The sequence below is a fragment of the Kryptolebias marmoratus genome, linkage group LG24 (assembly GCF_001649575.2).
Source record: "Kryptolebias marmoratus isolate JLee-2015 linkage group LG24, ASM164957v2, whole genome shotgun sequence".
In the NCBI taxonomy this organism is placed as follows: Eukaryota; Metazoa; Chordata; class Actinopteri; order Cyprinodontiformes; family Rivulidae; genus Kryptolebias; species Kryptolebias marmoratus.
Genome location: NC_051453.1, coordinates 16,794,167 through 16,819,276, shown reverse-complemented (window position 1 = coordinate 16,819,276; position 25,110 = coordinate 16,794,167). Strand labels below are relative to the sequence as shown.

At 39.1% G+C, this 25,110-nt stretch overlaps 1 protein-coding gene across 11 annotated transcripts in view; it reads right to left on the bottom strand.

Moving 5' to 3' along the window:
* The window catches only part of dab1a (DAB adaptor protein 1a), a 227,618-nt gene that overhangs the window by 40,150 nt on the left and 162,358 nt on the right, over positions 1–25,110 (bottom strand). For 10 of the 11 annotated variants that reach the window (XM_017428796.3, XM_017428797.3, XM_017428794.3 and 7 more), the window contains one exon: positions 13,511–13,787. In XM_017428796.3, the coding sequence (XP_017284285.1) occupies positions 13,511–13,580 (70 nt within the window). In that variant the 5' untranslated portion in view covers positions 13,581–13,787. Of the gene's footprint in view, positions 1–13,510; positions 13,788–19,114; positions 19,319–25,110 lie in introns of those variants that run through there. The other variant, XM_017428795.3, reaches the window with a different exon arrangement.

The following is a 25,110-nucleotide window of genomic DNA, read 5'->3' as shown; positions in this document are numbered from 1 at the left end:
TCTCAGATCAACAAACCTAACAAGTAAAACCACCACTAACAGCAGATGTGTAATATCTTATGCGTAAGAGTATCCTCAGCGTAGCGCGTGTGCGTTTCTATGTGTGTGATGGGATTTTGTATGCAGAGTTGGTCCATAACTGTCTGTCTGTTGCAACAAGCTGAGAGGGAGGGAAGGACATAAAGCCTAGAGCAAGGATGGGAAGGAGGGATAGAACGTGATGGATGAATGAATGAGCGAAGCCTCCATTGGATAAATGTCACTCAGGATTAAAGCGTTATGACAGGCACAAGCCTACTGACTCACTTAAACACACACACACACACTTCCACAGGTTATAGATGGCAGGTGACTGCTGCCACCATGGCGTTTAGCCCTTAAGGAAACCCCCCCCGGCATCGCCCCTGGCTACTGTACCCTTCTGCCTCCTGTGTGCCCCTCCATCACTCTCACCCCAACTAGTTCATCTTTCTTCCCCCGCTCCTCCACCACAGACAGGCTGCAATTCAATCACATACACTGAGTATTCAAATCAGATTTCCTTGCAATTCTTTTCACTTTTTTAACTGTTTCAATTAAAACAGACGTGCAATTTCTTAAAGCTTCGATCCCATGTTCCCATTATACGCATCAAAATTGTTTCTGAGATGCAGGAACAAGAAAAGATGTCTGAAATAAACTTGGAAAAGGCAACATAAGTCAATAAAAACAATAATTTCAATAAAAATGGCAATTAATACAGTTTTTTACTTTGTGAAATAGGCAAAAAAGATTGAAGTTGCAACATTACTGTTTTTGAAAGGAAATCTTTTTTTCGGGAATGTGAGAGGAAACACTTTCATTTACGTGTGTTTAACAATTGTTCCAAATAGACACCTGATAATACAATAACAGAAACATTTCCTGAATTTAAACTCATGCTAAATGCTTTATGCATTTCTTTTAATGACATATGTCTTTTAATAATCATTTTATTTTATGCTGTTAACAGTGTTTTGCATGAATGATACTTTTTGTATGAAAAAATCTTGTAGCTGTTCAACAGGCTCCTCTTCATCAGATTTTTAGTTTCACGATGCACCAAATGTTTTCAGCTGGTAACAGATCTAATTTCTGTTAGACAATAAAAATGTTTAAGATGTTTGAAGATGTTGATAGAAGTAGCTACTCTGTTTAAAGCTTGCTCACATGCCTAACTTTGATTTTCACTTTATGACAGGAAGTTGCTGTTGGGATTTTGTGTAATCTCGCTCAGATATAATGTCAGTAGCACATGGCTGTTGCCATTATCACCACTGGTGCATATTTGTCTCCTGCAGGCCTGGACTGTTTGCAGTAGCTGGTAAAGTGTGGAGCTTGTTTCACCATGCTCCAGATGAAGAAGCTCCCTGAGGCTCCTTAACCACAGCTGGGATGGTTCCCAACAAACACTCCACAGCTCATGAGGGAACCCGGCAGTTACTCTCCAATTAATCCTGTCTAAACCCTACTGCTGAGCATGTGTGTGTGTGTGTGTGTGGGTGTGCGTGTGTGTGTGTGCTTTCTTTTCCGTTTTAGAGATTTGTTCAGATGAAGCACTTAGACCCACTCTTACACAGACACTTTTGAACCCACAGAACAGCATGTCCCAGAAAATAAGTCACTTCTTCTTACAGCTTCATTTGGCGCCCAAAAAGCTTAGACTAAAGCATGCTGGTAGTAGAAAAACATAATCATAGTTGTCAAAGTACCTTTACTACAAAGCAGGACCATAATACCTAAGATATCTTTTGGGTATTTGGAAGGACTCAGACCAAGAGTACAAGATTGGCTCCGACTGCATTTATATGAAATGGACCTTCTTAACAGCATGCATCATGGAGCTAGATCTGTATACATGTTACAAGATAAACCTTTGACTGGTATAATTAAAAAAAAAGTAGAATAACAACCTTTGAGAATTAGGCCATACCAATCAATTCAACCGATCAAAACTTTGATTTGTTACTGTTTATTGTCTATTAAAGGCTGAAAAGTGCATGGATGCTGTACAAAAACTCTGTGGTTGTGTTAAAATTCAATATTTATCTCATACTAATGAGACAAAATCTCTAAGATTATGTATTTTAAAAAAATAATGTGTTGAAGCTGTACACTAAACAAAATTTTAAACAAACTTAAAAGTGACAAATTTTGATATTATCTGACATAAACATAAAATAAGACATTTTATTTAACTGTTTTTGAAAACTGCTGTGTGCAGATGCATTTTGAGGCCTTTTGGCAAAGACAGTCTTAAACTGGTTCAGAAGTAGAAAAAAAAAGGGAAAGAAATCTTTATGGTTCAGTGATTTTAATTAAAAAATACATTATTTTGAGGTCTTACAAAGTTGATAAGAACAACCTTTTAATCACAGCCTGTTTAAGAAAAAAATACATTTCTCTCTGCTGTGATATTTTTCCTGAAAATGGTGCTCAGATAAAATCAAAGAGCTTATTAAGCGTCTAACTTTATCTTCATTTTTTTTTTTCTTAGAGAATCGCTGGTCAGTAGGTGGTCCTTTTCCAGGTCAACTCTCATCCCAAACATCCCCTGGCTTTTGCATCCGTTACCATGGTGATTTTTACTGATAGAAGGTGATTCATATTTGTACAAACCAAGAGCTGAACTTAAAATTACCTTCCAAAGCCACTGATCTGCAGTGCAATGTCCCATATGACCACTCTTTAGGTAAATAACACTGTTATGCATCTTTCTTTCTTCTTACTTCGTTTGCATAAAACTTAACAAAAAACATATTTTCAAGCTTTCAAGAAAATATCCGTGGAACCATTAAGACTAAATTAGAATCGCAGATGGAGGAGAGCTGCGGCTCACCTGCTGAGTGTGACCCAAAATCATTAAAGGATTCTTCAGTGAGTAAAACAAGACTTCTGGCAAATCTAACATAGGTACACTTTGTCTTGCTCCTCTTAATGATCCCTCTATCTCCATCGAAGCTTTATTTTTGTGTGTGTGTTTCCTCCCAACTTCCTACCACCTGCTGTTCTGACCTGGATGACGAAGCCTGAGCCACCTGTGCGTGAAAGTGTCCCGAGGCATCCAGCTATCCTCTTTGGCAGAACATGCACAGAACAAATTAGAGCTGAAAAATACATCAGAGACAAACGTAGAACGCTGCACATTAACATCCCCCCCACACACACACAGGAGCACCCACACTCTTTGTCAAGGTTACTTTCAAAGGCAGACAGAGAAAACTCTTCACTTGATTGTACAGTCAGAGATGGAGAAACACACAAAACACACTTTTTCAATGCAACAGTTAAAGTCAGTGCTTTCATCTTTCTCGTCATTTAAGAGGTTTTATATTTGCAGCAATTTTAAAACTTTTCCCTGTAAAATGCAAAACAATGCTGTAAACAGAATCCATTTAGAGGTTGGAGATTGTTTCTGACATTTCTCAGCAAAGCTTGGTGTTCTTTTGTAAGACGCCCCAGTTTATAATGCTTCACAAAACATCATTAATAAGTGCATGTCACAAAGAAGTTATTTACATTTTTTGTCAATAGGAAAAATCTTTTAGTACTTAGTACTTTTATGTTTAGATACCCTGGGATAGTGTATAACTGTGATTGAAGTAGGTTTGACTGCACAAACCTACTTCATCTCCAACCTTTTTCTTTTTTGAGTCATCAAACAATGATGATGGTCTGGACAGATGCTGTAGTTTCAGTAATTTAGATAATGTTTGTTTTGACCTTATTTTCACACTTAATTTTAGGTCCCCAAAAAAGTAGAATTTTGGTAAAGGCAAATCAGTAGATCCCCCTCCTGTGTGATGGCTCACTTGTTGGGATGGTTGTGTTACTACTGGCCAACCTGATTTGTGAGTGCACTTTTTAAAATCTGAAAAACAAAAGAAAAAAACCCCCCACTAAGCTGTTGTTGAAACGATGAAACACACTGTGGTACATTTACACCCAGATCAGGAGTCAATTTTAAATACAACTGTGACGTGGACAGTAGGGGGTCATCAGAGTGAGATGAAACACATTTCCTCTAACACACACACACGCACACACTTTCTATAGGGGGACAAGGAGATTTAATCATCTCTTCTTTTCATTTCTTCTTAGGCCTTTCTATCTCATCTCTATTTAATATGAAACCAACAAAGGCTCTCCAGTCTCAATCCTGTTGACTTTTTCCTTTCTCATATCTTTTACTGTCCCTCTGACTACACGTGTCTCTTGGAGGTAAATCTTCTCTCTCACAAATGCATTAGGAAATTGGACTTAGTAGTGACGGCGGCCATACTGCAGCCATGCCTTACCAAATAGGCAACCAGGATGTGAAAAATATGCAGACTTGTAACTTTAATCAGAGCAGTTTTTTAAAAATATTCCATTGACTCTTTAGGAATAGCCTCTTCTTTCACTGACTGACATTTAATGTAATAATTTCATAATGCATGAAATTGTGTGCAGTTGAAGCTGTGTCCAAGCATACTGCTGGAAATGTGCAAATGAATCCTTTTACCAGATTTTTAAAGCCATGAATACATATCCTTTTCTTTTATGAATCTGATTCATTGTGAAATTGCAGGCAGGTGCATGAACACAAGGCTGATCTCTGCTTCCATCCTAACCCCTAATTAATCATTTGTAAACTGATGACACACTTTTAGTTTGATCATTAATGCACTCGCCATTAGATGCAGACCATGTCCAACATGAGTACAAAAAAATCAATAAAAAGTCCAGAAAGAAAAACACTTACTTTTGATATGTTAATCTACTTATTTGATTCATAAAGCCACAAACATCAGTTCCACATATAGTGAATCACACCTAACAGATGATCAATAACTAAATACTTCTTGTTGTCACACCTGGACTAATTAGTCTAAAATAGAAAATCACTGCACGTACAGCACCACCTGACAGCATGTCTAAAATCTGCATGCAGGAATTTGCATATAACACATTGTTTACACCACAATAGATATTTACTGTTGTCAACATTTGTACAATTTTTCACTCAGGGACTATACTGACATAAAAAACGGTAGGATTCTTTGTAAAAAGTAACTCATTTCCTTTTTTTCCTAATAGGAATGTGACACACCAGTGCATTATCACCACCTACTGGACTAGAACGTAAAACTGTTGACCTTATAAAAGTATTCATATAAGAACATGTACATCAGCAAAGTTCCAAAAGGGCTTTGTGTACATGAACACAGACACCACAAAAAGAAAAAGAAAACTTACTGGTGTGGTGTTGCACTGGTAATCATTCCAACAGATTATTTCCCAAAGTGCTGCTATGAGCAAAAGGGGTGTAAGGGTTTAAAAGTTTCATAATTCCACATGAAGAATCTTGTATATCTACCCTACATACAAATATCCAAATGTTCTAGTCTGTACGAATCTGACTTAAACAGTCTGTCTGTTTTTGGTTTGACTATGTCAGGTACTAAGTGTTTTATGACATGGCATGATTTGTGTAAAGAAAAGTGCAAGCACTCCGCTGTGTGCTGTTGAAGTTCCCCAAATAAAATGCACGACTGGAGGCCACTACTCACACACAACTAAGCCCTTGGTTATCCTTGGGTGACAGTTCAATGACTATTACAAAGAAGAATCAGAAGCTCTCCAAGAGGTAGAGAAACACCACACACTTTGTTATCGCATCCTTAATTCCTGGTCCCTGAATACACAGTTTCAAAAATAAAAAAACATATCTACTTCAAATGTGTCAAACCCATTTGTTTCCTTGTTGAGCACCAAGTCCTTCATAGCTTTGGAAGACAACTCCTCCAACCACAGCAGTCCTTTCTTTAAGCCAAGACGGGTGTGGCTAAAGAATTACCTTATCATCACTTCCAAAATACAGAATAACTTGTTTTCTTTCACGTTCTTCTGTTCCATCTGGAGTAAGGCAGCTTTTTCCTTTGTCCGCTCAACCAGGGTCCAGGAAGATGGGGTTAAACCAAAGGAGGACTGCTGATCATTGTACAGCATGAAAATGACAAAAAGGTGCTGCCATCTGCAAGAGTATGGATCATCAACTGGTGGCTCCCTGTGCTAAATTTGGCCCATTGACTCAATTCATTTGGCCCACTTATTATTACATCATTAATAAACCATGCACAATCTGATACAGGAGCTCAGAAAGGGTTAAGAGCTTTTAATAATCAGAGATTGGGATGGTAAAACACAAAATCAGAAGCACACACAGCTGAGAACTCAAACATACTGTGGATGGTTAGCTTAGTATGAAGTGAGAGGTGCTCATAGTTTGAATCCTCCAACAGAGCAAACTTCATTTTCTTGCCAGACTTGACTAAATGCAGACATCTATTTGATGTCCACAACTAAGTTTAATTATCTGTAAAGAGTGAATTTAGTTAGATTGTATCCTCTAAAGTTATTAAATTTACTTCACTTTAGTCTGTTTTTAATTTATGATGATTTTTAAAAACTTTTTCTCCATGTATCAGCTTTATGTGCAATGATTCACAAGTGAAGTCAAAAAAAGTCTAAAATATTCACATATTAAAAGAGCATCTTCCATCTTATTAGATGAAATTTAAATAAATAAAACAATAATGGTGATTTATCAGAAACGTGAAATCAAAGGTTGGTCCAAACACTGTTTGTTCAGAAAGAGAAAACGTTGATGATGACCCCTTTGGTCGAGAATCGCTCTAATTCTTTCTTATCTCCTCACTGTGAACATACCATCAATAATTCCACATCTTCAAACCCAAACTAAATGAAATTATTTGGCTTTTGTGTTGAAAGCTACTTTGTTTTGGTTTTATTGCTCAAGTTGCTGCACGAGAACGCAAAATCAGCTCAAAGGAAAAAAAGAGATGTTTATCTTTAGTTTCTTGCAGTACTTTTGAAGGTTTTCTTTTTAAAGAAAATATCTAAGAAACATGAAAAGTTAGAGACAATTATGATTTGATCCAAATCTTTGACCAAAAACTCTGTACAGCTGAATGAGAAAAGCTCACACAGAAAAATGTTCTACAAATAAACACGAGGACAAAACAACAATGTTAAAAAATACAAAGGCAAAGGTTTTCTGAAAGAACTGTTTAAGTGGACTTTAGAGAGGCTTGTTGTTAGCAGCTGTTTTAGTTGGCATTGTCCTGAATGCAGATGTTGGACCTTTTGGACTTTTTGTTCATCACATGGTCTACTTTTCACACATCATTGCTGTTGTTTGTGGACACTTTTGTACAATTATTATTGCAACAGTTTCCTGTAATTCTTCTTCGTCAACACACCGCTCCCTAATGCAGAACCAAATACATGCAAACAATTTAAAACACTGTGATAAAATTAGCAAAACTGTGAAATACATGTAAATTGTTTTATGGTTATGCACAATAAAAAGATGATATCACTATATCACACCTTTAAGACACCTACACTCCCTCAAAGAGAGTGCTGAGAGAGAATTATATCATCGCTGTCACTTATAGTATGTTTCTTATATGTCTTAGATGAGCACTAAACATGCCTTGTTTGCATGTTCTGAGAAAACAAAACAAAAACACAACAGGCTGTCTACCTCTAACAAATAAAAAATGCCCTTTTAACACAGTCCTTCATCCAGCGCAGCAGGGTGAGACGGCCGGCCTCTATTAGAGCCTGTGGGTGACATTGGGACATTTTCTTTTTGTGCAAATTATGAGCACAGAGCAAAGTGTTGCTATGGAGACTGTAGTTAGAGATGTGGTGGGCAAAGCCACATCCACCGCTGTGGTGGAGAGGACTGAGCCGAGCACACTGGGAGGATCACAAAGTCCAGCCACACGCATATGGTCTAAAAGATGCAGCAAAACAAATAAGAGGCTTAAACTGATATTTCTATATTTTCTTTCCCCTTTGAGTAGGCGTTTTGAATGCTGATTCGGCCCGGTCACATCTGAAAGCTCGGATGGAGCGAAGGAAGAGGGGAAGAGGAGCATATCATTGGAGCTGCAGCTCAGAAAGTGAATGAGGGTGAGTGGAGGTGTGTGAGGTATCTGCCTGGGGACTTATCACATCTCACCTCCTGTACCTTCGCTCTCAGGCTACTGAAGTGCTAAAAAAGTGGATATATAAAGAGATATACATCCACAAAGCTGAGGCTGGTGAAAGCAGAGAGATAGACAGATCATACACTCTAATGAAATGAGTTTAAAACAAATATTCACATAAGAAATGCACAACAAACAGTTTAGAAGAAACGGTTGCCTCTAATTACAGTTTTAATGCTGACAAAGTTGTTTCTGGTGAGCATGTGTCACTATGTGCTAGTGAAAGTAGGTTTTGTCTTCTGTCACCTCCACAACAGCAAGAGCTGAACACCAATTCAATTCAATCTCTGTCTGATTGGAGGGAGCAGATCTGATTACCTCTCATGGAAAGCACAAACCACACACACACACACACAAAATGCAGTTGTTTGTGCAGTAAGATTCCCCGGGGAAAGATATCCAAGTAAATGACTGCGGTGATTGTGCCAGATAGACTGGATGTGTGCATAATATCCACACAAAGCAGATAATGTGTTTGCTAATCGCACACCAGAGACACTCACACACAAACACAAAGGCTAACAGCTGCACAGCTATAACCTTTAACCACTCTTTTCATGCCGCTGGCTGCCAGCTACACTCCACACCCTCCCACACACCCTCAGCTAAATCCCTCTGTGGGAAAGTCGTGATTTTTTTTTTTTTTTTTCAGAGTTGTGATGACAGTCGACTGCTTGTGTTGACAGCAGAAGTTATTAGAAGTTGTAATCACACTCCCTGTCACATCACGGAAGACAGACAGGCATCACTGAATGTTTTATTTGCACATTTACTGCTGCTACAAATACAAAACTGCATAAAGAGATGACAAAATTGCTCATCTGTTGAGCAGTGTGGAAGATAATCGCTAAACAGGAAAGTCAGTATTGTTTTCGTTTCACTTTGGGCGTTAGACATCAGCAACATTCACATGATTTAAACCGCTGTTGGTTACCTGCCAAAGTATCTGCTTTGGGCAGATAAATTTACCAGTTATAGTCACTGTTTGCAAACACCTGGCTGTTCTTAGATATTCATTCAAAGCTACATAATGCCCATATGCATCTTAAAGTGACAGTTCATATCTTAATAAGTGGGGTTATTGTACAGTTGTAGAATCTGACTGGCGACTGCTGGTGAGTGGTGGCAAACACCATTCGCAAGGGAGTCACCAGAGTACCTTGTGACTTTCATTGGGGTTCTCAATTTCCTTGTGTGAATTGCAGAGGCTGGAAGTCTCATCGCTTCAATTCTGAATATGTCCAAAATAGTGCCAGAGTCGTGGCAGGTGTCTCCAACTAGAGTGGTAGAGCTGTTTTTTGACACCTGCATGGGTGCTATCCTGTGACAGGAAACATGTACGGGTCTAAAAATCATGCTGAGGATCAGTAATATTTAATTTGAAAAAAAAAAAAACGGTCCAGTTTTGCCTATCTTTAACTTTAAAAGTGTATATTAAATCCTAAATGTGGAGGCAGCTCCTAAGGTGCGTACAAAGTGGACTAAAGTGGGTATGACGTGGCGGAGGTGGGCAACAAAATAATGTGCAGAGCCTAAAATACAGTTTTGTAAGCCATGTAGACAAAATCAAATTGTGATTTTCAAAAACTGGCTGTCCAAAATGTGACCACAAGGCTCGCTGGTCACTTGGTAGCAAACTCTCAGAATTCAGTTAGACTGAAGCTACATCAAATGTTCTAACATTTTTGGAGTTGCTTTAAGACAGCAGTGAACGACCATCGGTCTTCGCCCTTGCTATGTCTAGCCATTATCGGTTCAATTTAATCAAAGTTTTAATCTATTTCTCTAATCTGATGTCAGTCAAAGAGCTATCTACAAGAGGTAAGATATTAACTGTTCATAACTTTTCCGCAGAACCACACTTCAAAATGATTGAAATGTCCTTTTTTATGATTTTGAGTTCATTCATTAAAAAATTATTAGTGTTATCTTTCTTGGTTGTGTTGAGCTTTAACTTGCATATTGCTTACATTTACTGTATGTTTAAACAGTTTAAAGAAGGGATTGAGATAAAACCCAAATGACTTTTTACCAGCTTGTTAATAAACCAGTCCTGATGCCCAGTTTGGACAACAAAAAGCATTTTTTCTGGAAGGGAAAACAAATGCAGCGTACAGGTTTATGCACCGTTTTGTCCCACTTCATGTGTATTCTGTAATTACACTCATTAAGCTACATTTAACAGAACACAGAAATGCTTCTCTGTAATGTCAGAGCAATTTTCTTGCCTGGTGAAAGTAGGGAAATACAATTCAAAGAATTCACAGAAAAAAAAGGGCGTCCATGGTTCATCATGCTTCATTAACAAGGTGGGCGCTGAGATGTAAAAGTTCTTAGCAGAGACAAAACAGTCTGCAGCTGCTGGGCTCTTCAGAAATGTCAAACTAGCTTCCTGTTCTAATTTGACATTCACATAAAAGCGTTTGTTCTGGCAGACTGTCAACTCTGGGTTTTATTAATAATGAGTGATGTTTAAATGTGCTATTCTTTTTTTTTTAAAAAAAGGCTAACAGTTTTACTAATTAGCATTTATAGGCATCTTACTGAAGTTGGCTTATCTTTTTAACTTCGAGGTCAGTTTGACAGAGAGGGAAATAAACAGCCTGGTGCAACAAGCAGAGAAGATGTAACCTATCGGCCTTTGTCAAGGATTAATTAAGATTATTTTCCAAGAATCAAGTCAGAGCAGGGCAGTAAGATAGACTAAACCACAGTTAACAAAAGCAGCAGTTATTCAGGTCACGCTGTTTAAATGCTAAAGTTCAAAGGTTATCTCAACCTTGTGATTGTGATTGAATTTCTCTTGAAAGAAGGGGCCATTGTAAAACTGACCTGAGCTCACAAATGAAACATAATTGTGTGCAATAAGGAAGACATGTGCACACAGAAGCATGGACCATGGTAGTGATTAATGTGAGACACATTGCAGTCTAACAGGTTTTTTTTCATCCCAGTCCTCTCCACAGCTCTGTGAAACAAAGGGCTGAGATTAAAAAGCTCTCATTCAGACTGACTCATTAGTCTCTCTCGCTCTCTTTCTTCATGATCCTTCTCTGCTCCGTGTCTCACTTATCCAGGACAAGGTCACGGAGGAGTGTGACGAGTGGGAGGAGGAGGAGATCTGAAGAGTGAGTGGGCTATCCTGCAGGGATTCTCACAACAGTAAAGCAACCATTTATATCCTAATGACAATCAGCGACTCAGACGATCTATTTTCATTCAAATTCAGCTACTCCAGCGAGACAGAAACTGGACAGCTGGTGAGACACAAGTGTGTGTACTGCAAAGAAAAAACCAACAGCACAAAAAAAACAACACGTTTAAGGTCCCACACGCAGAGCACTCTAACAAAGTTTTTCTATTCCCACATGCGAGCACGTTCGTTGCTTGTGTGTGGTACATGATTGCGTTTGACTTTCATCACCCAACTTGAAGTGATTGCACGTATGTCTTCTGGGAAGACTGACCCAGATCAGAAGAAAGATGAACACATCCTGCGTGAACTGAGCTCAGTGACTTTGTAGCTGAGCACATTCTACATTCCATTTGTGCAAAAAAAAAAAACAGAAAAAAAAGAAGAAAGAAAAAGCGATACAAATAAAGACGAGTTATAAGGTGAAGTGTGTGTGTAAAAGTGTGTGTGTGAGGAGAAAAAGACAGAGAGAACAAACATTTAGGTCTCAAAGCTGAAAGCAAACCATTCATCTTCTCTCTCATATGCTCTTCTGGGCCACAATCCCAGTACCAGTGTGTGCGTGTGTAGAAGTGTGTGTCTGGATCTTCCAAATATGGAGAGCAGTCTGAATGATGAACATGATCTCCATTGCAGTAGAACAATACTTGTTCTAAATAGGACATGAGAGGCATTGAGTCTTCCCTCGCTGTCTGTGTACAGGAGGACCTGTGCTTGTCTGCAGCGGCTGAGGCGCATCCTGTGCAATGAGGCATCTGCTGCAGGTGATAGTGAGAGTGTGTGAGATTCCGTGCGGTTGCGTGCATCCATTAAGTGTCAGCCCCGACAGCGTCCGGAGTTTTCGCAACATCAATCAGATGCTTATTCAGAGAAGGCTTGGCGTCGGTCTAACAGACGGGCAGGTGGCGCCGTGCAGCAGGGTGGCAACACCTCTGACCTGACACCATCCAGACTGGCTCCTTTACACCTGCTGGCTACCTGCATCTGGAGATTCTCCCACCTGGATCTGTTCAGTCCTCGCTGAACACAACATCTCAGCACCTGTCTGCTACTGTACTGTGACACCCCTACATCTGTTAGATTTCTATTAACAGCGGCAGCAGACCTGTATCCTGTTGTGATACTCAAACCACCATTAAGTGCAAATGAGGATCGTTAACGAAGAAACAAAGAAGCTGATGAAGGCTGTTTGTGTGGGCATTTTTCCTTCATCCTTTCAGAATACCAAAAAACAATTTGTGAAGTTACACCTGGAAAGCACCATTATAATTAATTAAAGGCTTAGCAGCAGGAATGCTAAGCCTTTGCCTTAGTTTTAAACTAATAACAACTTATACTGAGAAGAGAGGAGCTTGAACCATTTTGGTCAAACCCTGTAAATGACGATATGCACAATCTTATGCAATACTGTGAAATATCGCAAGATGTTTTAGTGCTCAGAGATTGTGTTAAGGATGATTCTCAGCTACTACCACACCAAACTGTAGCTCAATATCTGTAAAATTGACTGGGTTATAGCCATTTTTGAATTGGCTAAGGTAAATTAGTTGTGGAAGTCACCTTGATTTGGGGTGACTCCAAATGTTTAAGATTTGCGTCCAGTAATTACTGTCTGACAGTGTCATTAAAATCCATCCAGTTGTTCATGGGATATTTTGCTAACAGACAAGCTTGCCGCCAACAGTTAATGCCAAAATTTTAAGCAAAAAATATTGCACAATGTGTAGAGTTCTGAGTATATGTTGGAGATAATGCTCAGCTACGATCACACCCAATTTTAGCTTAATATCTCTAAAATTAGCAGAGTTAGAGCAGGTTATGGTGTGGTGGCCATCTTGAACTGGGACAACTCCAAAAAGTAGTCAGTTGTAGATGTACATCCAGTGATTACGTTCTAAGTGTTTCAGAAAAATTCATCCACTGGTTCCTAAGATATTTTGTGAATAGACAAAGAAACACCAACAGACAGTAAAAAACATTATCGTCTCTCGCTGAGAAGATAACAAAAGAAATAATAACAGTTGAATTACCTACTGCAAGGTCAGGGAACTGCTATACTGACTTAGAGTCTCTTTACATCTCTGCCTTTTCTTAACATCTGCTGCAGACTGAGTGTCTTTTGTGGCATGCAAGTGTCATATAGAGAGATTGTGTTCTTAGCAATTTGCTCCATGTTTAAACAAAGTTGCCAGCGCAACTTTTCCATGGCCATCTATGTTTGAGACACCGTGCTTACCTTTCCTCTTGGAGTCTCGTCTGACGCTGCTGGGCCTGACCGCTGGCTGCAGCTCTGTCTCTGTTGACATCCTCAGGCTCCAAGTGGGCTAGACTCCGCTCCGCTTGGCTCGGCTGAGATCTGCCGGGCTCCGAGGGTCCAGTTCACGGCGTCAGTGTGCGCGTGGGCGCCGGGTGTGTGCGTCGAGGCGCCTTGTGTGTGCGCGTGGGCACACAGGCTCATGGGAGAGGGATGGGTTTTAGCCCTGACACAACATCCCACACACACCCACAGAGATCTGGGGGGGGGGGGAAGACAGGAAAAGAAGAAAAAAAGAAAAAAAACGGTTTGCTTTAGTCGGGTACTTGTTGCAGACGAAACCAAACAAGGGTTATCAGCAGGCATGAGAATGAGCTTGTTTCTGATCTGCCTTGAGTAGATGTTGCCCATGGTAACGGACTAGAGAGACCTGCACTACACTTTGTGCTTCCTGTCAATAATGTGGCTCAGCAAGGACATTTTCTCAACAACAATCCACTTCTCCAGTATGTTTTTCTTCTTAATTATGAAGCAATTATTTAAATCAGCCTGAAAGCACTAATAATGAACATTTACTCAAAAGTTTCTGACCTGACGTCAAGAGAGTTTTATTCACTAAAAAAAAGAAATAATAACACCGGTCTCAAAAGTCAGATAATATAACATCTTTAAATGTAGCTGAAACAAAAAACAAGCCTAACTAACCAGCTAATTGGATTTCTTTGCACTGAAAAACCACAATTACCAGTAATTCATGTAAACAAATTGATTAAATAATTGTGGGTATAGTTGTGTAATTGATATCATTAAAAGGAGTTTTTCAGTCAGTCTAATTGTGACCTTGTTGGTCTGTAGCTGGTTTGTTATATCTGTCTAAAAAGAAAAGGCATCATTTTTAATCACTCACTGCCCTGAAAGGTGGGTGATCATGTAAATGCCTGTGGTGTGTTAGCAAAATATCCCAGACAAATGTCAATAAAACTCGCAGAAAGTAATCATTGGATGTACTGTACATTTACAACTGATTCACTTTCGGAGTCACCACGATTTAAGATAGTCACCCCAACGAATCAACCTTAGCCAATACAAAAATGGCTGTAGCTCTGTCAGTTTTACAGATATTGAGCTAAAAGTGGGTGTGGTAGTTGCTGAGAGTCTTCCCCAATACGTACTGCAAGCTCTAACAGATCATGAGAGGTCTTGTTTAAAACTTTGGCATGCAAGGCAGGTGATATTAATTTCTTTAAGGATGACCTCCTTCATTTTAGAGGTTCTTGTATTTATTTACAGAAAAATGTTAATATAGTATACAAGTGTTATACTATGTTTAATGCTCCAATTAGAGCAATCTTCTACTAATCTAATACTGACATAAAAATGAACAAAGACAAATAAATTAAGTGGAATTTGACCTATGGTTAATGCCAAGCTTTAGAAATCAGTCCAGCCAATTACTGATTTATGAAGCTGATTTATTTGTTAGCTTCTGGCCCATACATTTATACTATAACACATGACAGTTTACTAGATTGTAAAAAACAAACAAACAAAAAAAAAAGTGATTCCATGAGATTTTGAACTGTTGTCTTTGCCCTGTTGCAAATACATTCTTACCTGTTCTTCAGGCTATTAGAGACTATTGAAGCCCCGGAAACTCTACAAAGGTAGAGATTCCTTGAATTAAAAACAGACCTATTTTCTTTTCTTTTCTTTTCTTTAAACTTTAAAAGACTTTAAGCAGTTCCAAGTGTGAAAATACTCCTATTTTCTCTCTAAAATTAAAACTTTCCATCTAACCAAATATATGTGTATATATAAAACTCATAAAGATAAGTCATTTTCCATGTTAAAAATATTTTTAAAGGTAATGTAATCATCTGGTCTTTTTTTCTTTTTTTTTTTTTTTTTTTGGAGTCTGCCGGTGTTGTACTGAGAAAAGCACCTCTCCTGTGGAAAAACACCCCTGTTATGAGTGTGTTATCAATGGCAGCACAGATGGGCCTGCCGTTTAATTGAGTTATTATGCACAGATGTGGTTGATGCCGATAATTTTTAAAACTTGGTGAAGATTGGCCTAATAAAGCCAATCAGTCCACCTCTAAAAGTAACATTATTATTTGAACAAATAACAGTTATCATATTCATGATAACTGCAGTTAACTCGTCACCTTTCATGCCACAGTTTTAGACCAAAATCATCATATGTTGAAAAGTGATGCAGTACTGTGAGATGTCACACTCAGAGTATATGTTAGGAGTAACTCTTAGCTCCTACCGTTCCAATATTTAGATCAGTATCTGTAAAACTAATTGAGTTACATCAATTTTTGTTTTTTTAAAGTCAATTGGCTGAATTGGGTTGACTCTAAAAGTTAATCAGTTGTAAACTCTATCCAGTGGTTCATGAGATATTTTGCTAACAGACAGTCATATAGTACAAACACGCATTAACATTAATGCTCTGCTAGAAACAAACTAGAAAGTCAGTCTGCAAAATGCCCGTAAGGAATAATAATGTCAATTTTTGATCCTTAGATTTTTCACAGCAAAGTATTTGTGACTACCAATACTTACTGCTATTTCTATCTTTTTCAATCAGTAAAGCTATGAAGATCTAGGTTAAATGTATATTTGTTTAACCCTAACACTAGTTGCACTTTCTGAGTCTTGTCCGGTGCTCAATGAGCCCCTGTGGCCCCCAGCATTCTGTCCCTTCTTATCCCATCTGCTGCTACTTTAATCTGAAGTGTTGACTGGCAGTGACTACGTAACCTTACAGCCAAAAGCACTCCAATTCACACTCAGTTTTATTGTGCGAATGAACATGCACATTTACAAGCACACGCTTGGAGAAAAGCTTCTTTCTTCCTTGGAGATATAGAAGAACAAAAGCAGCATGAGACAGCTGCAAGGTGACGTGCTACATAATGAACTTGACTACACCCTGAGCTGCTCGTCACCCTTTCTCAGCCTTAACCTCTCTTTCCTCCTCCTTCTCCAACTAACACCAGCTAAGTGCAGACTCGAACAAAAAAACCAAAAGCCTGGTGTTTCTTGGGGAAGAGGGAACTCTCTCTCCTTCTCTTCCTCCCCCTCTCCACGGTGTTTCAGCGTGAATAGGAGGCCCCTGTAAGCCTCAGGCGAGAACAGATGAATTGAGAGGCTTTTAATTTGCTGCAGACAGAACAGAACAGAGTCCATTTAATTCTGCCAGCAGAGGCCATGTCGGCAAAATGCTGACAATATTCTTTATCTGGTCCAAACACACTGGAAAAGTGTGAGTCACTCCAATTACAGGCATTATCAGCAGCAGTGTTCCACCAAATGGATGGAGAGAGAGTGAGTATGAAGAGAGAGGGGTTAGAGGGAAGAGAAATGAACAGAGTGGAAAGAAAACGAGGAGTAAGGGAACATAGAGTGGGTGAGGAAGATAATGAGCAAAACGGGGTAAAAGGGGAAAGAAAAAAAAGCCAGTGGAAGTAAAATCAAAATAGACAGGATGGAGTTTGAACAGCTTTAGCTGTAACCCTGAACGTGTTTCCATCTGTCCTCCGTTCACTGCTCTTCTCTGAGTCTCTTCTCCTTCGAGATGGGAAGCCTTTCAGGCAGCATGTGGAGTTTAAGAAAGGCAATCTGGTAATCCTCACACCACGTCAGAATAAAGGAAGCCGAGAAACCTCCTCAGTTTTTTATTCTTGAGAAAAAAAAAATCTATTTTTTTTTATAAATGAAAAAAAAATTAGATTTTTTTTTTTTCATTTATATTTAAAGACTAAGGTTTTTTTTGAAGGAGTGCATATCACCTGACACCTTTCATGCCAGAGATTTAGACTAAGACTATGTTGAGAAATGACAAAATTGGAAATATTATTTTGCACAATCTCATGATGTTGCAATATTTTGCGTGATCTGTGTTGGGGATGACTATCAGCTACTACCACTAAATTTTAGCTCAATAGTTGTTAAATTCACAAAGGTATAGCCATGTTTTGTAGGTTAAGATCGATTATCCATGGCAGCCATCTTGAATTGGGTAGATGTAAATCTAACTAAAATCTGTCCAACAGTTCACAAGATATTTTGCTAACAAACAGACAGAGCTGATTTCAATAGTCATCGTCAAAGTTTTAAATCTTGCGCAAAATGTTAGCAATCAGAGTATTTGTTGAGGATGACTCTCAGCTGCTATCACACCAAGTTGTAGCTCAATGTCTATAATATTGACTGAGTTATTGCCATTTTTGTGTTTGCTAAGGTTGCTTTGCTGTGGCGGCCACCTTGAATGGGGCTGACTCCATAACTGAATCAGTTGTAGATGTAATAATCATTGATTTATTTTTCTGAGTTTCATTAACATCCATTCAGTAGGTCATGACATGGCATATTTACACACACGTGTGCAAACAGACATGGTCAAAAATATTATCGCTCTACCTCGACCTTCGGTCATGGGTAAAAACCGGAAAAAGAAAACCCAAGGCATGTTTTTAGACAACATGTTTTTTAACCCTTAAAATGAAACAGCCCCATCTTCTGCCACATCTCAAGCTAATATCTCAAAAATATATATATATATTTTTTTAAATTACAAAAAAAATCAAGTTATCAAATATCAACTTTACAGTTTCAGGGTTTTTTTTTGACAGATTTAAAGTAAAGTGAAGGAATGCGTTGATGGGGGATTGGTTTGTGAGCTAAATGTAGCAGCAGAGCAGGATGTGAACACGGCTTAGTGGGTCTGGATTTAGACAGCAATCTGAAGCAACAGCAGCCAGGCACAGAGGGGAGGAGAGGAGGAGAGAGCCATGAACGGTAAATTGGACGTCCGTAACTGGTGCGCTGCCAACAGGCGCGAGTGGGTGATGTGAAGATCTGCATGTGTGTGTGCGCGCACCTCTGTACACTTGTGTGTGTGTGTGTGTGTGTGAGTCCATAAACAAGATGCTGCCAACAGGAGTTTAGTGCCCAGAAATCATCTGCAGCAACAGGAAAGCATGCCAGAAGATTGGAAAAAAAGAAAAAAGAAAAGAAAAGGGCGCTGGCTCCTGCTCCACCTCCTCCCACCTTCTTCTCTCTTTGGGTAATTGTGTTCTGTCCATCAGGCTCAGAGTTAGATTAGGGGCTCCACTCATTCAGCTCTCCTGCCATCTCAATAATGAATAATCATAAAGACCACCTCTGTATGCTGCTCCTCTCTGACTAAACGAGCCGTCAGTCTCCCTCTTACACACTTCCCCGATGCCACCTTTGTATCCTGACACTGCCGTGCCGAGTCCTTATCACATTTCACCTCTGAGTTGTGCTTGTTGATGAATAACTACGATGGCCGTTGTGAAAAGGTTAGCGCACGTCGCATTCTGCCTCGGATCCAATGTTTAAATGAGAAAAGCACATTTTGTTTTTTCTCTTGTTGTTCAGCTGCACGACAAACAGACTCTATCAGAAGTCGTTTAGGAATCTCAAATGGTTAAAAGCACTTTTAAATGTCAACGAGCGAGCACACAGGGACGTCAAAGAGAGGAATAAACATCGATAAAAGTCTATTTTACCCAGAAAAACAGCAGAAACCAAGGATATAAAACCTACCTATTTATGAGCTGCAGATGATAAAATGTGCCTCTACTCAAGTCCAACCAGCTCAGGAGGAGACAGAGCAGAAGAATGAAACAGTGCTAAAGAAGAGAACTGAAGGAAGGGGCCAAAGATCAACTAATAGAGGTCTGAAGATATGATGTACCTGTGAGTGAATCAGATATCTTCCTGTGCGTCTGAGAGAGAGGCAAAGATATATAACTGCAAGAAAAAGACCTGGCAACGTGCTGTGGGCTGAAGTTCCGTGTCACACCCAGAAATCTGCAGCTTATCTCTGAACTTTGTCCAGCAAGCACTAACAGATTTGTTGCGTGCTTCATCCCTATCTAATATTTATCAAGACGTTAGAACTGTGGAAACCAAAACTTTCTCCAGTTAAATTTCTTTTACTGTGAGAAGTTACACAAGTAAAAGATAATTTAATAAAGCACAAACTTAAAGATAAAAATGGTTTTGCAACTGTTGGTTCACTATTATTCTTCTGTGCTATTTTCGAGTAAAAAAAAGAAGAAGGAACAGACATGCTTTGAGCAATCCAAGAGATCTAAAAGTTTTACAACTTAATTAGCTCATTAGAGTGACTGCTTGTTCATAGTCATCACTGGAAAAGATTAGGCAAAGTAAAAATTTAAAATCTTTTTAAATGTTGCTTAAACTCCCAGTATTCAGCCGCAGCCTGAGACTTCTGAAGCAGTACAGAAAACACAGGAGAAGGCTGGAAAAAGATGAGATGTTGTTTGTTGTCTACAATAAAATAAGTAGTTCATATCTTTTGAAGTGTGGTTCTGTGGAGAGGTTATAAATGATTAATACCTAATCAGTTGTAAATAGCTCTCTAAACGACCTCAGTTTGGAGAAATAGAGTTTAACTGACAAGATTACAGCTAGTCTGAGCGAGGCCAAGGCCAAAGTGGAACACAATGATTTGCGAATCTCATAAACCCATATTTCATATACAATGAAACACAGTAAACATTCATATGTTTAAACTAAGAAGTTGTACAACTTTGAGGAAAAAATTTATGACATCAACACATTTCAAAAAGGTTGGGACAGGACCATGTTTCCCACTGTGAAGCAGCCCCTCTTCTTTTACCATCAGTCTGGAGCTGAGGAGAGCAGCTGCTGGAGGTTTCAGAGGGAATGTTGTCCCATTCTTGTCTGATGGAGGATTCTAGCTGTACAACAGTTTTTGTTTCATTATGTGCCAAACATTTTCAATTGGTGAGAGGTCTGGACAGCAGACAGGCCAGTTCACCACCTGGACTCTTCTACTATGAAGCCAAGCTGCTGGAATGGATGCAGTTTCTGGTTTAGGATTGTCTTGCTGAAATCTGTAAGGCTTTCACAGAAAAAGGCATTGTCTAGGTGAGAGCATGTGCTGTTTGTAAATCTGTAGATACTTTTCTATATTGGTGGTGCCTTTTTTAGATGTGTAAGCTGGCCATGCCATAGGCACTAATGCAATCCTATCTTTTGAACTGTGTTCTCATAACAGGCAGGATGCTCCCACTACTCTTTAGTACAGAGAGAGATTCATGGTTTCCAAAAAAAAAAATTCAAACTTTGATTTCTCTGACCACAGAACAGTTTCCCACTTTGCATCAGTCCATTTTAAATGAGCTTTGGCCCAAAGAAGATGGTATTTGGATGGCTTCTTATTTCCATAATAGAGCATTTGTGCATTTGTGGATGGCAAAGTGAGCTGTGTTTACAGACAATGATTCCTGAGTTCATGCAGTGATGTCCAGAACAGAATCAGCCCTGGTTTAAACGCAGAGCTGCCTGATGGTCTGAAGATTACCAGCATCCAATACTGGCTTTCAATCTTGTCTTTTGAGTTCAGAGATTTCTCCAGATTTTAAAAAAATATTTTGATGATATTATGAACTGAAGATGAGGGGATATTCAGTCTTTCCAATTTCCCATTGAGAAACATTTTTTAAAGTTGTTCCACTGTTTTTAGATGAAGTTTTTGGCAGACGGGTGAACCTATGCCAATCTTTACTTCTGAGAGATTCAGTCACTGAAATACTCTTTTTATACCCAGTCCTCTGACTGACCTGTTGACAATTAACCTAATTAGTTGCAAAATGTTCCTCCAGCTGTTTATTATTTGTATCACTTACTTTTACAGCTTTTTTCCTTTTTTTCCCACATATTACTGACATGAAATTCAAAATGGCCTGTTTTTTAAAGAAAGTTACAGTTTCTTAATTGAAACATTTGATATGCTTTTTTTATGTTCCAGTGTGAAAAAAAATGGGTTTATGATATTTGCAAATTGAATGCAACATCAAATACTATTCTATACAACATACCAACTTTTTCAGAACTGGGGGTGTATAATAATCCTGCTGGAACTTCCCCATGTCAGGTTGGGTGGCGATTGCGGTGAACCCAATGCGCAGACTCATTCTGGTTCCAGGAATAAAAATAAATTATTTAAAAAGTAAAGAAAAACAAAAAGCTGATGAGGCAGCAAAACGAAACTAAATACAAAACATAAACTAAATCTATAGTCTAAGGCAAACATTAGGTGACAAGACAACGAGAGAAACACGACAATGGACCAGCGACTACATTAAGGAAATGGCCAGGTTTTAAAAGCAGAGGGTAATTAGGGGAAGTGGGCACAGGTGAGTAACTAAAATTACGAGCAGGTGGAGATGGGAGTGGCAGGTAAACAAGTGATGACAGAGGACAAGTGAATAATGACATGAAACAAAGACAAGGAGCAAAGACTGAACAAAACCCAGACTAAACATAAAAGCAACTAAATAACAAATTAAAATAAATAATAAACCCAAAAGAAAACTCGAAGAACAACCCAAACAAAACCCAAAGCCTGACACCCAAGGCTACTATTTCCTCTTGAAAACAACCACAAAATTCTTTGTAAATAATCATGATATGTGAAATTGACAGCAATCTAAAAATTTACAAAATAGCATTCACATGAACTACTACGTAATATTTGAGATTGTAGTTTAAAGATGGCAACGATCTACTTTGGTATGGAGCCACTCAGACTAGCTGTTAGTTGATCAATTTCTCTAAACTGGGGTTATTCAAAAAGCTATTTACAACAAATAAGACATTAATTGTTCAATAACCTTTCCACAGGATCCCACTTCAAAAGATCCAAACTATAACTTTAAATCAGAAAGAAAGTGGCTTTGTTTGTGTTTCAGCAACATTTCTATAATGAGTTATTGATCAGAAAGTTTGTTAACCACAGCATCAGAACAAATTTATCGGCCACATCTCTCAAAGTTTTAAAAAATTGCACGCTGATGTTGTTGTGATGTTACAGTCTGTGTCACTGTGCACATGACCTGAGCCATCCAGCAGCTCATGCGGGTCAAATTGGATCCGCACAGAATGTGATATATTTGAGTCTGACCGGCTGGTCACCTGTCATGGCCGATCAAGCTGAAAACCAGATGATTCTGGTCATGGGCTGAGCCATTGGTGCAGCTCTGGTTGAAGGAGGAGATTGTTAACGTTTGGCTGCCAAGCAAAGACACAACATCACGGGTCAGTGAAGCTTCACCCACGGAGAGGCAACTGTCGAAACGCATATGATCACAGTTCACCATACCACGGTATCACTACAGCATGATATCCCAATCCTGTGGCACTGATATAAATAGTTGATGCACTCCTACACCACATTAGCAACATTGAATTTGAGATCATTCTTCTGGAGGATGGAGGAGGCAACAGTTAGAGATGTGCCACAAACAAACAATGCTTCAAAGTTCTTTGAACTGTTGCTCAATGCAGTCTATGGCCTATATGTTCAGCAGGCCTGCGGCCAGCACGACAACAAGCTGCAGGGGAAATATAAAGGGCCAGAGTGGCGCTGAGTGCTCCACATAACCCCCTGCCTGCATGAATGACTAGAAGGGAGCATTCAGAGGAAGCCTCATCAGGAAAAGGTAAACATATACTTACCCACCCACAATCTCCTGCCAGAAATAGGATACCCCCACAAGGATGGCAGAAGCTTGTGCAAAACACAAAAATGCGTGCACACATCATCATTTTCACCTAACCTATTTACAGACACAAGGATGTAGATATCAAAGCGCCGCACCGTCTTTGGGGAATTCCTTCTTTCTCATGTTTTAAGGGGAAATAGATGAAAACAAATCTCATTTTCTCGGCACCTCCCCTGTGAATGTGTGCGTCTTCTCCGCCTTGTTAATGTGCTAAAATGTAAATCGGTCCTTTTCAAATGAGAGCCTTTTTGGTGCAGAGAGGAAGCAGTGGCTTTGCTGACAGATTGTGGATATGCCTTTATTAATAAAACTAACACTTTGATTCCACGTCTCTTTCCGTCTCTTTGCCTGATCCCTCAAATCTACCCCACTCATCTCTCCTAATACCAGCTCAAAAACTGCACTGAGGGTGATATAGCAATGTCTGGTTTAATTAAGCCGTCGTTTTTCTCCTCCTCATCCCTATCATTTCAGATGGCCTTTAGTCAGCTGTAAAAACTGCATCTTACTCCTCTTCTTCAACACAAAGCATCATGTAGAGATAAAACTTTGCCTCCTCCCCGTTCAGGAATTATTCAGTGATTTGTGGAGGTTCGAAGCGAGCAAAAATCGGCAAATGTAAGCAATATGCTAATGGATTTTTATGACCGACAGAGCACAAACACACAGCAGGCTTTGTAGCCACCATTTTCTTGACCCTTTCGATACACATTAAGACAATTTTTATTCATTTTCATGCTGTCTTACTTATTTAATTTTACGGTTGAGCAGTGGATGAATTAATAAATAAATTGTGTTCAGGCCCAATAAAGAGACAAGACAAAATGTTTGTCAGTAGAGGTCAAGAACCCAAAACATGCTCTCACTTTTGAAGTTTGGGTCTGTGCGGAGTCTGTGCATCCCAAGCAGCTCTAAAACCATAATCACTGCACTGTAGCTCACTGTGGCCAGTTCAAAATGCCCACTCCACAAGATTTAGATCCCTCACAGCCCCTCTGAGACCCCATCAACAGGCCCGGAGGTGAGTGATGGATTTGCTACATCTGTGGAGTAGAGGAGAAAAGAGACGGACTGTGGTGCATAAAAATAGAGCAAGCGTCTAGCCGAGCAGAAGACGGAGACTTAATGAGGAATGCAATCATCAATTATTCAAAACACTTAATCATGATCCCGCACAGTGCTGTTGCACAAACACACACGTGCACACGAAGCACAAAGACTTCTCACCGGCATATGAAGATCAGTGGAATGAACTTCTGGGACTGTGACAGACATACAGGGAATCTTAACATTTAGTTCATTACTAATTTAGAAATAAAACTCAGTTTCAAAAGGTTTTCTGATGGTTATCTGTTAAAAGCATATTCTAAAAGCTTAATTTAGCAGCTTCTAAAAGAACTACATATAATAAATACAAACATTAAATTAAAGGGATAGTCTGGACATTTTTTAAATGATCTTTTGTCCAACAGTTATCCATAGTTAGGACTATACCAATTGTGACATCAGTCATAGAGCACAGAGTGTTGAGAAAAGGGCAGACGTCTTTGTCCAGGAGAACAGCCTGTTTTTCAGACTTTCTCAAAAACAAAATACTGGTGTGGAAAAAATGGTACATTAGCTAATATTAATGACATAGTTTTTTTACTTTCTCGCTGTTTTTTTTTAACCAAGCAACGTCTGTGGTACTACGCAAATGTGTGCTGAGAAAAGACCGGGTACATGGAGCTGAGGAAAATGTATCAGTTTGCCTAATCAGCACATCTAGTAAGTTTAAAAGTTTACTCAACTCCCAGCAGAGTGGAGACTGGGAAAAGTTTAGAGATGGATGACCATTAATTTGCAACCCGAATTGTCCAAATGTAAGAGTTTGCTAAAAAGAAAGATAATTAGCTGTCGTTGGTAATATTGGGGTGGGTAATATGTGTTCTACTAACAGCCACATGAGTTCTGAATCCACATGAGTTTACCAATAAACTCATG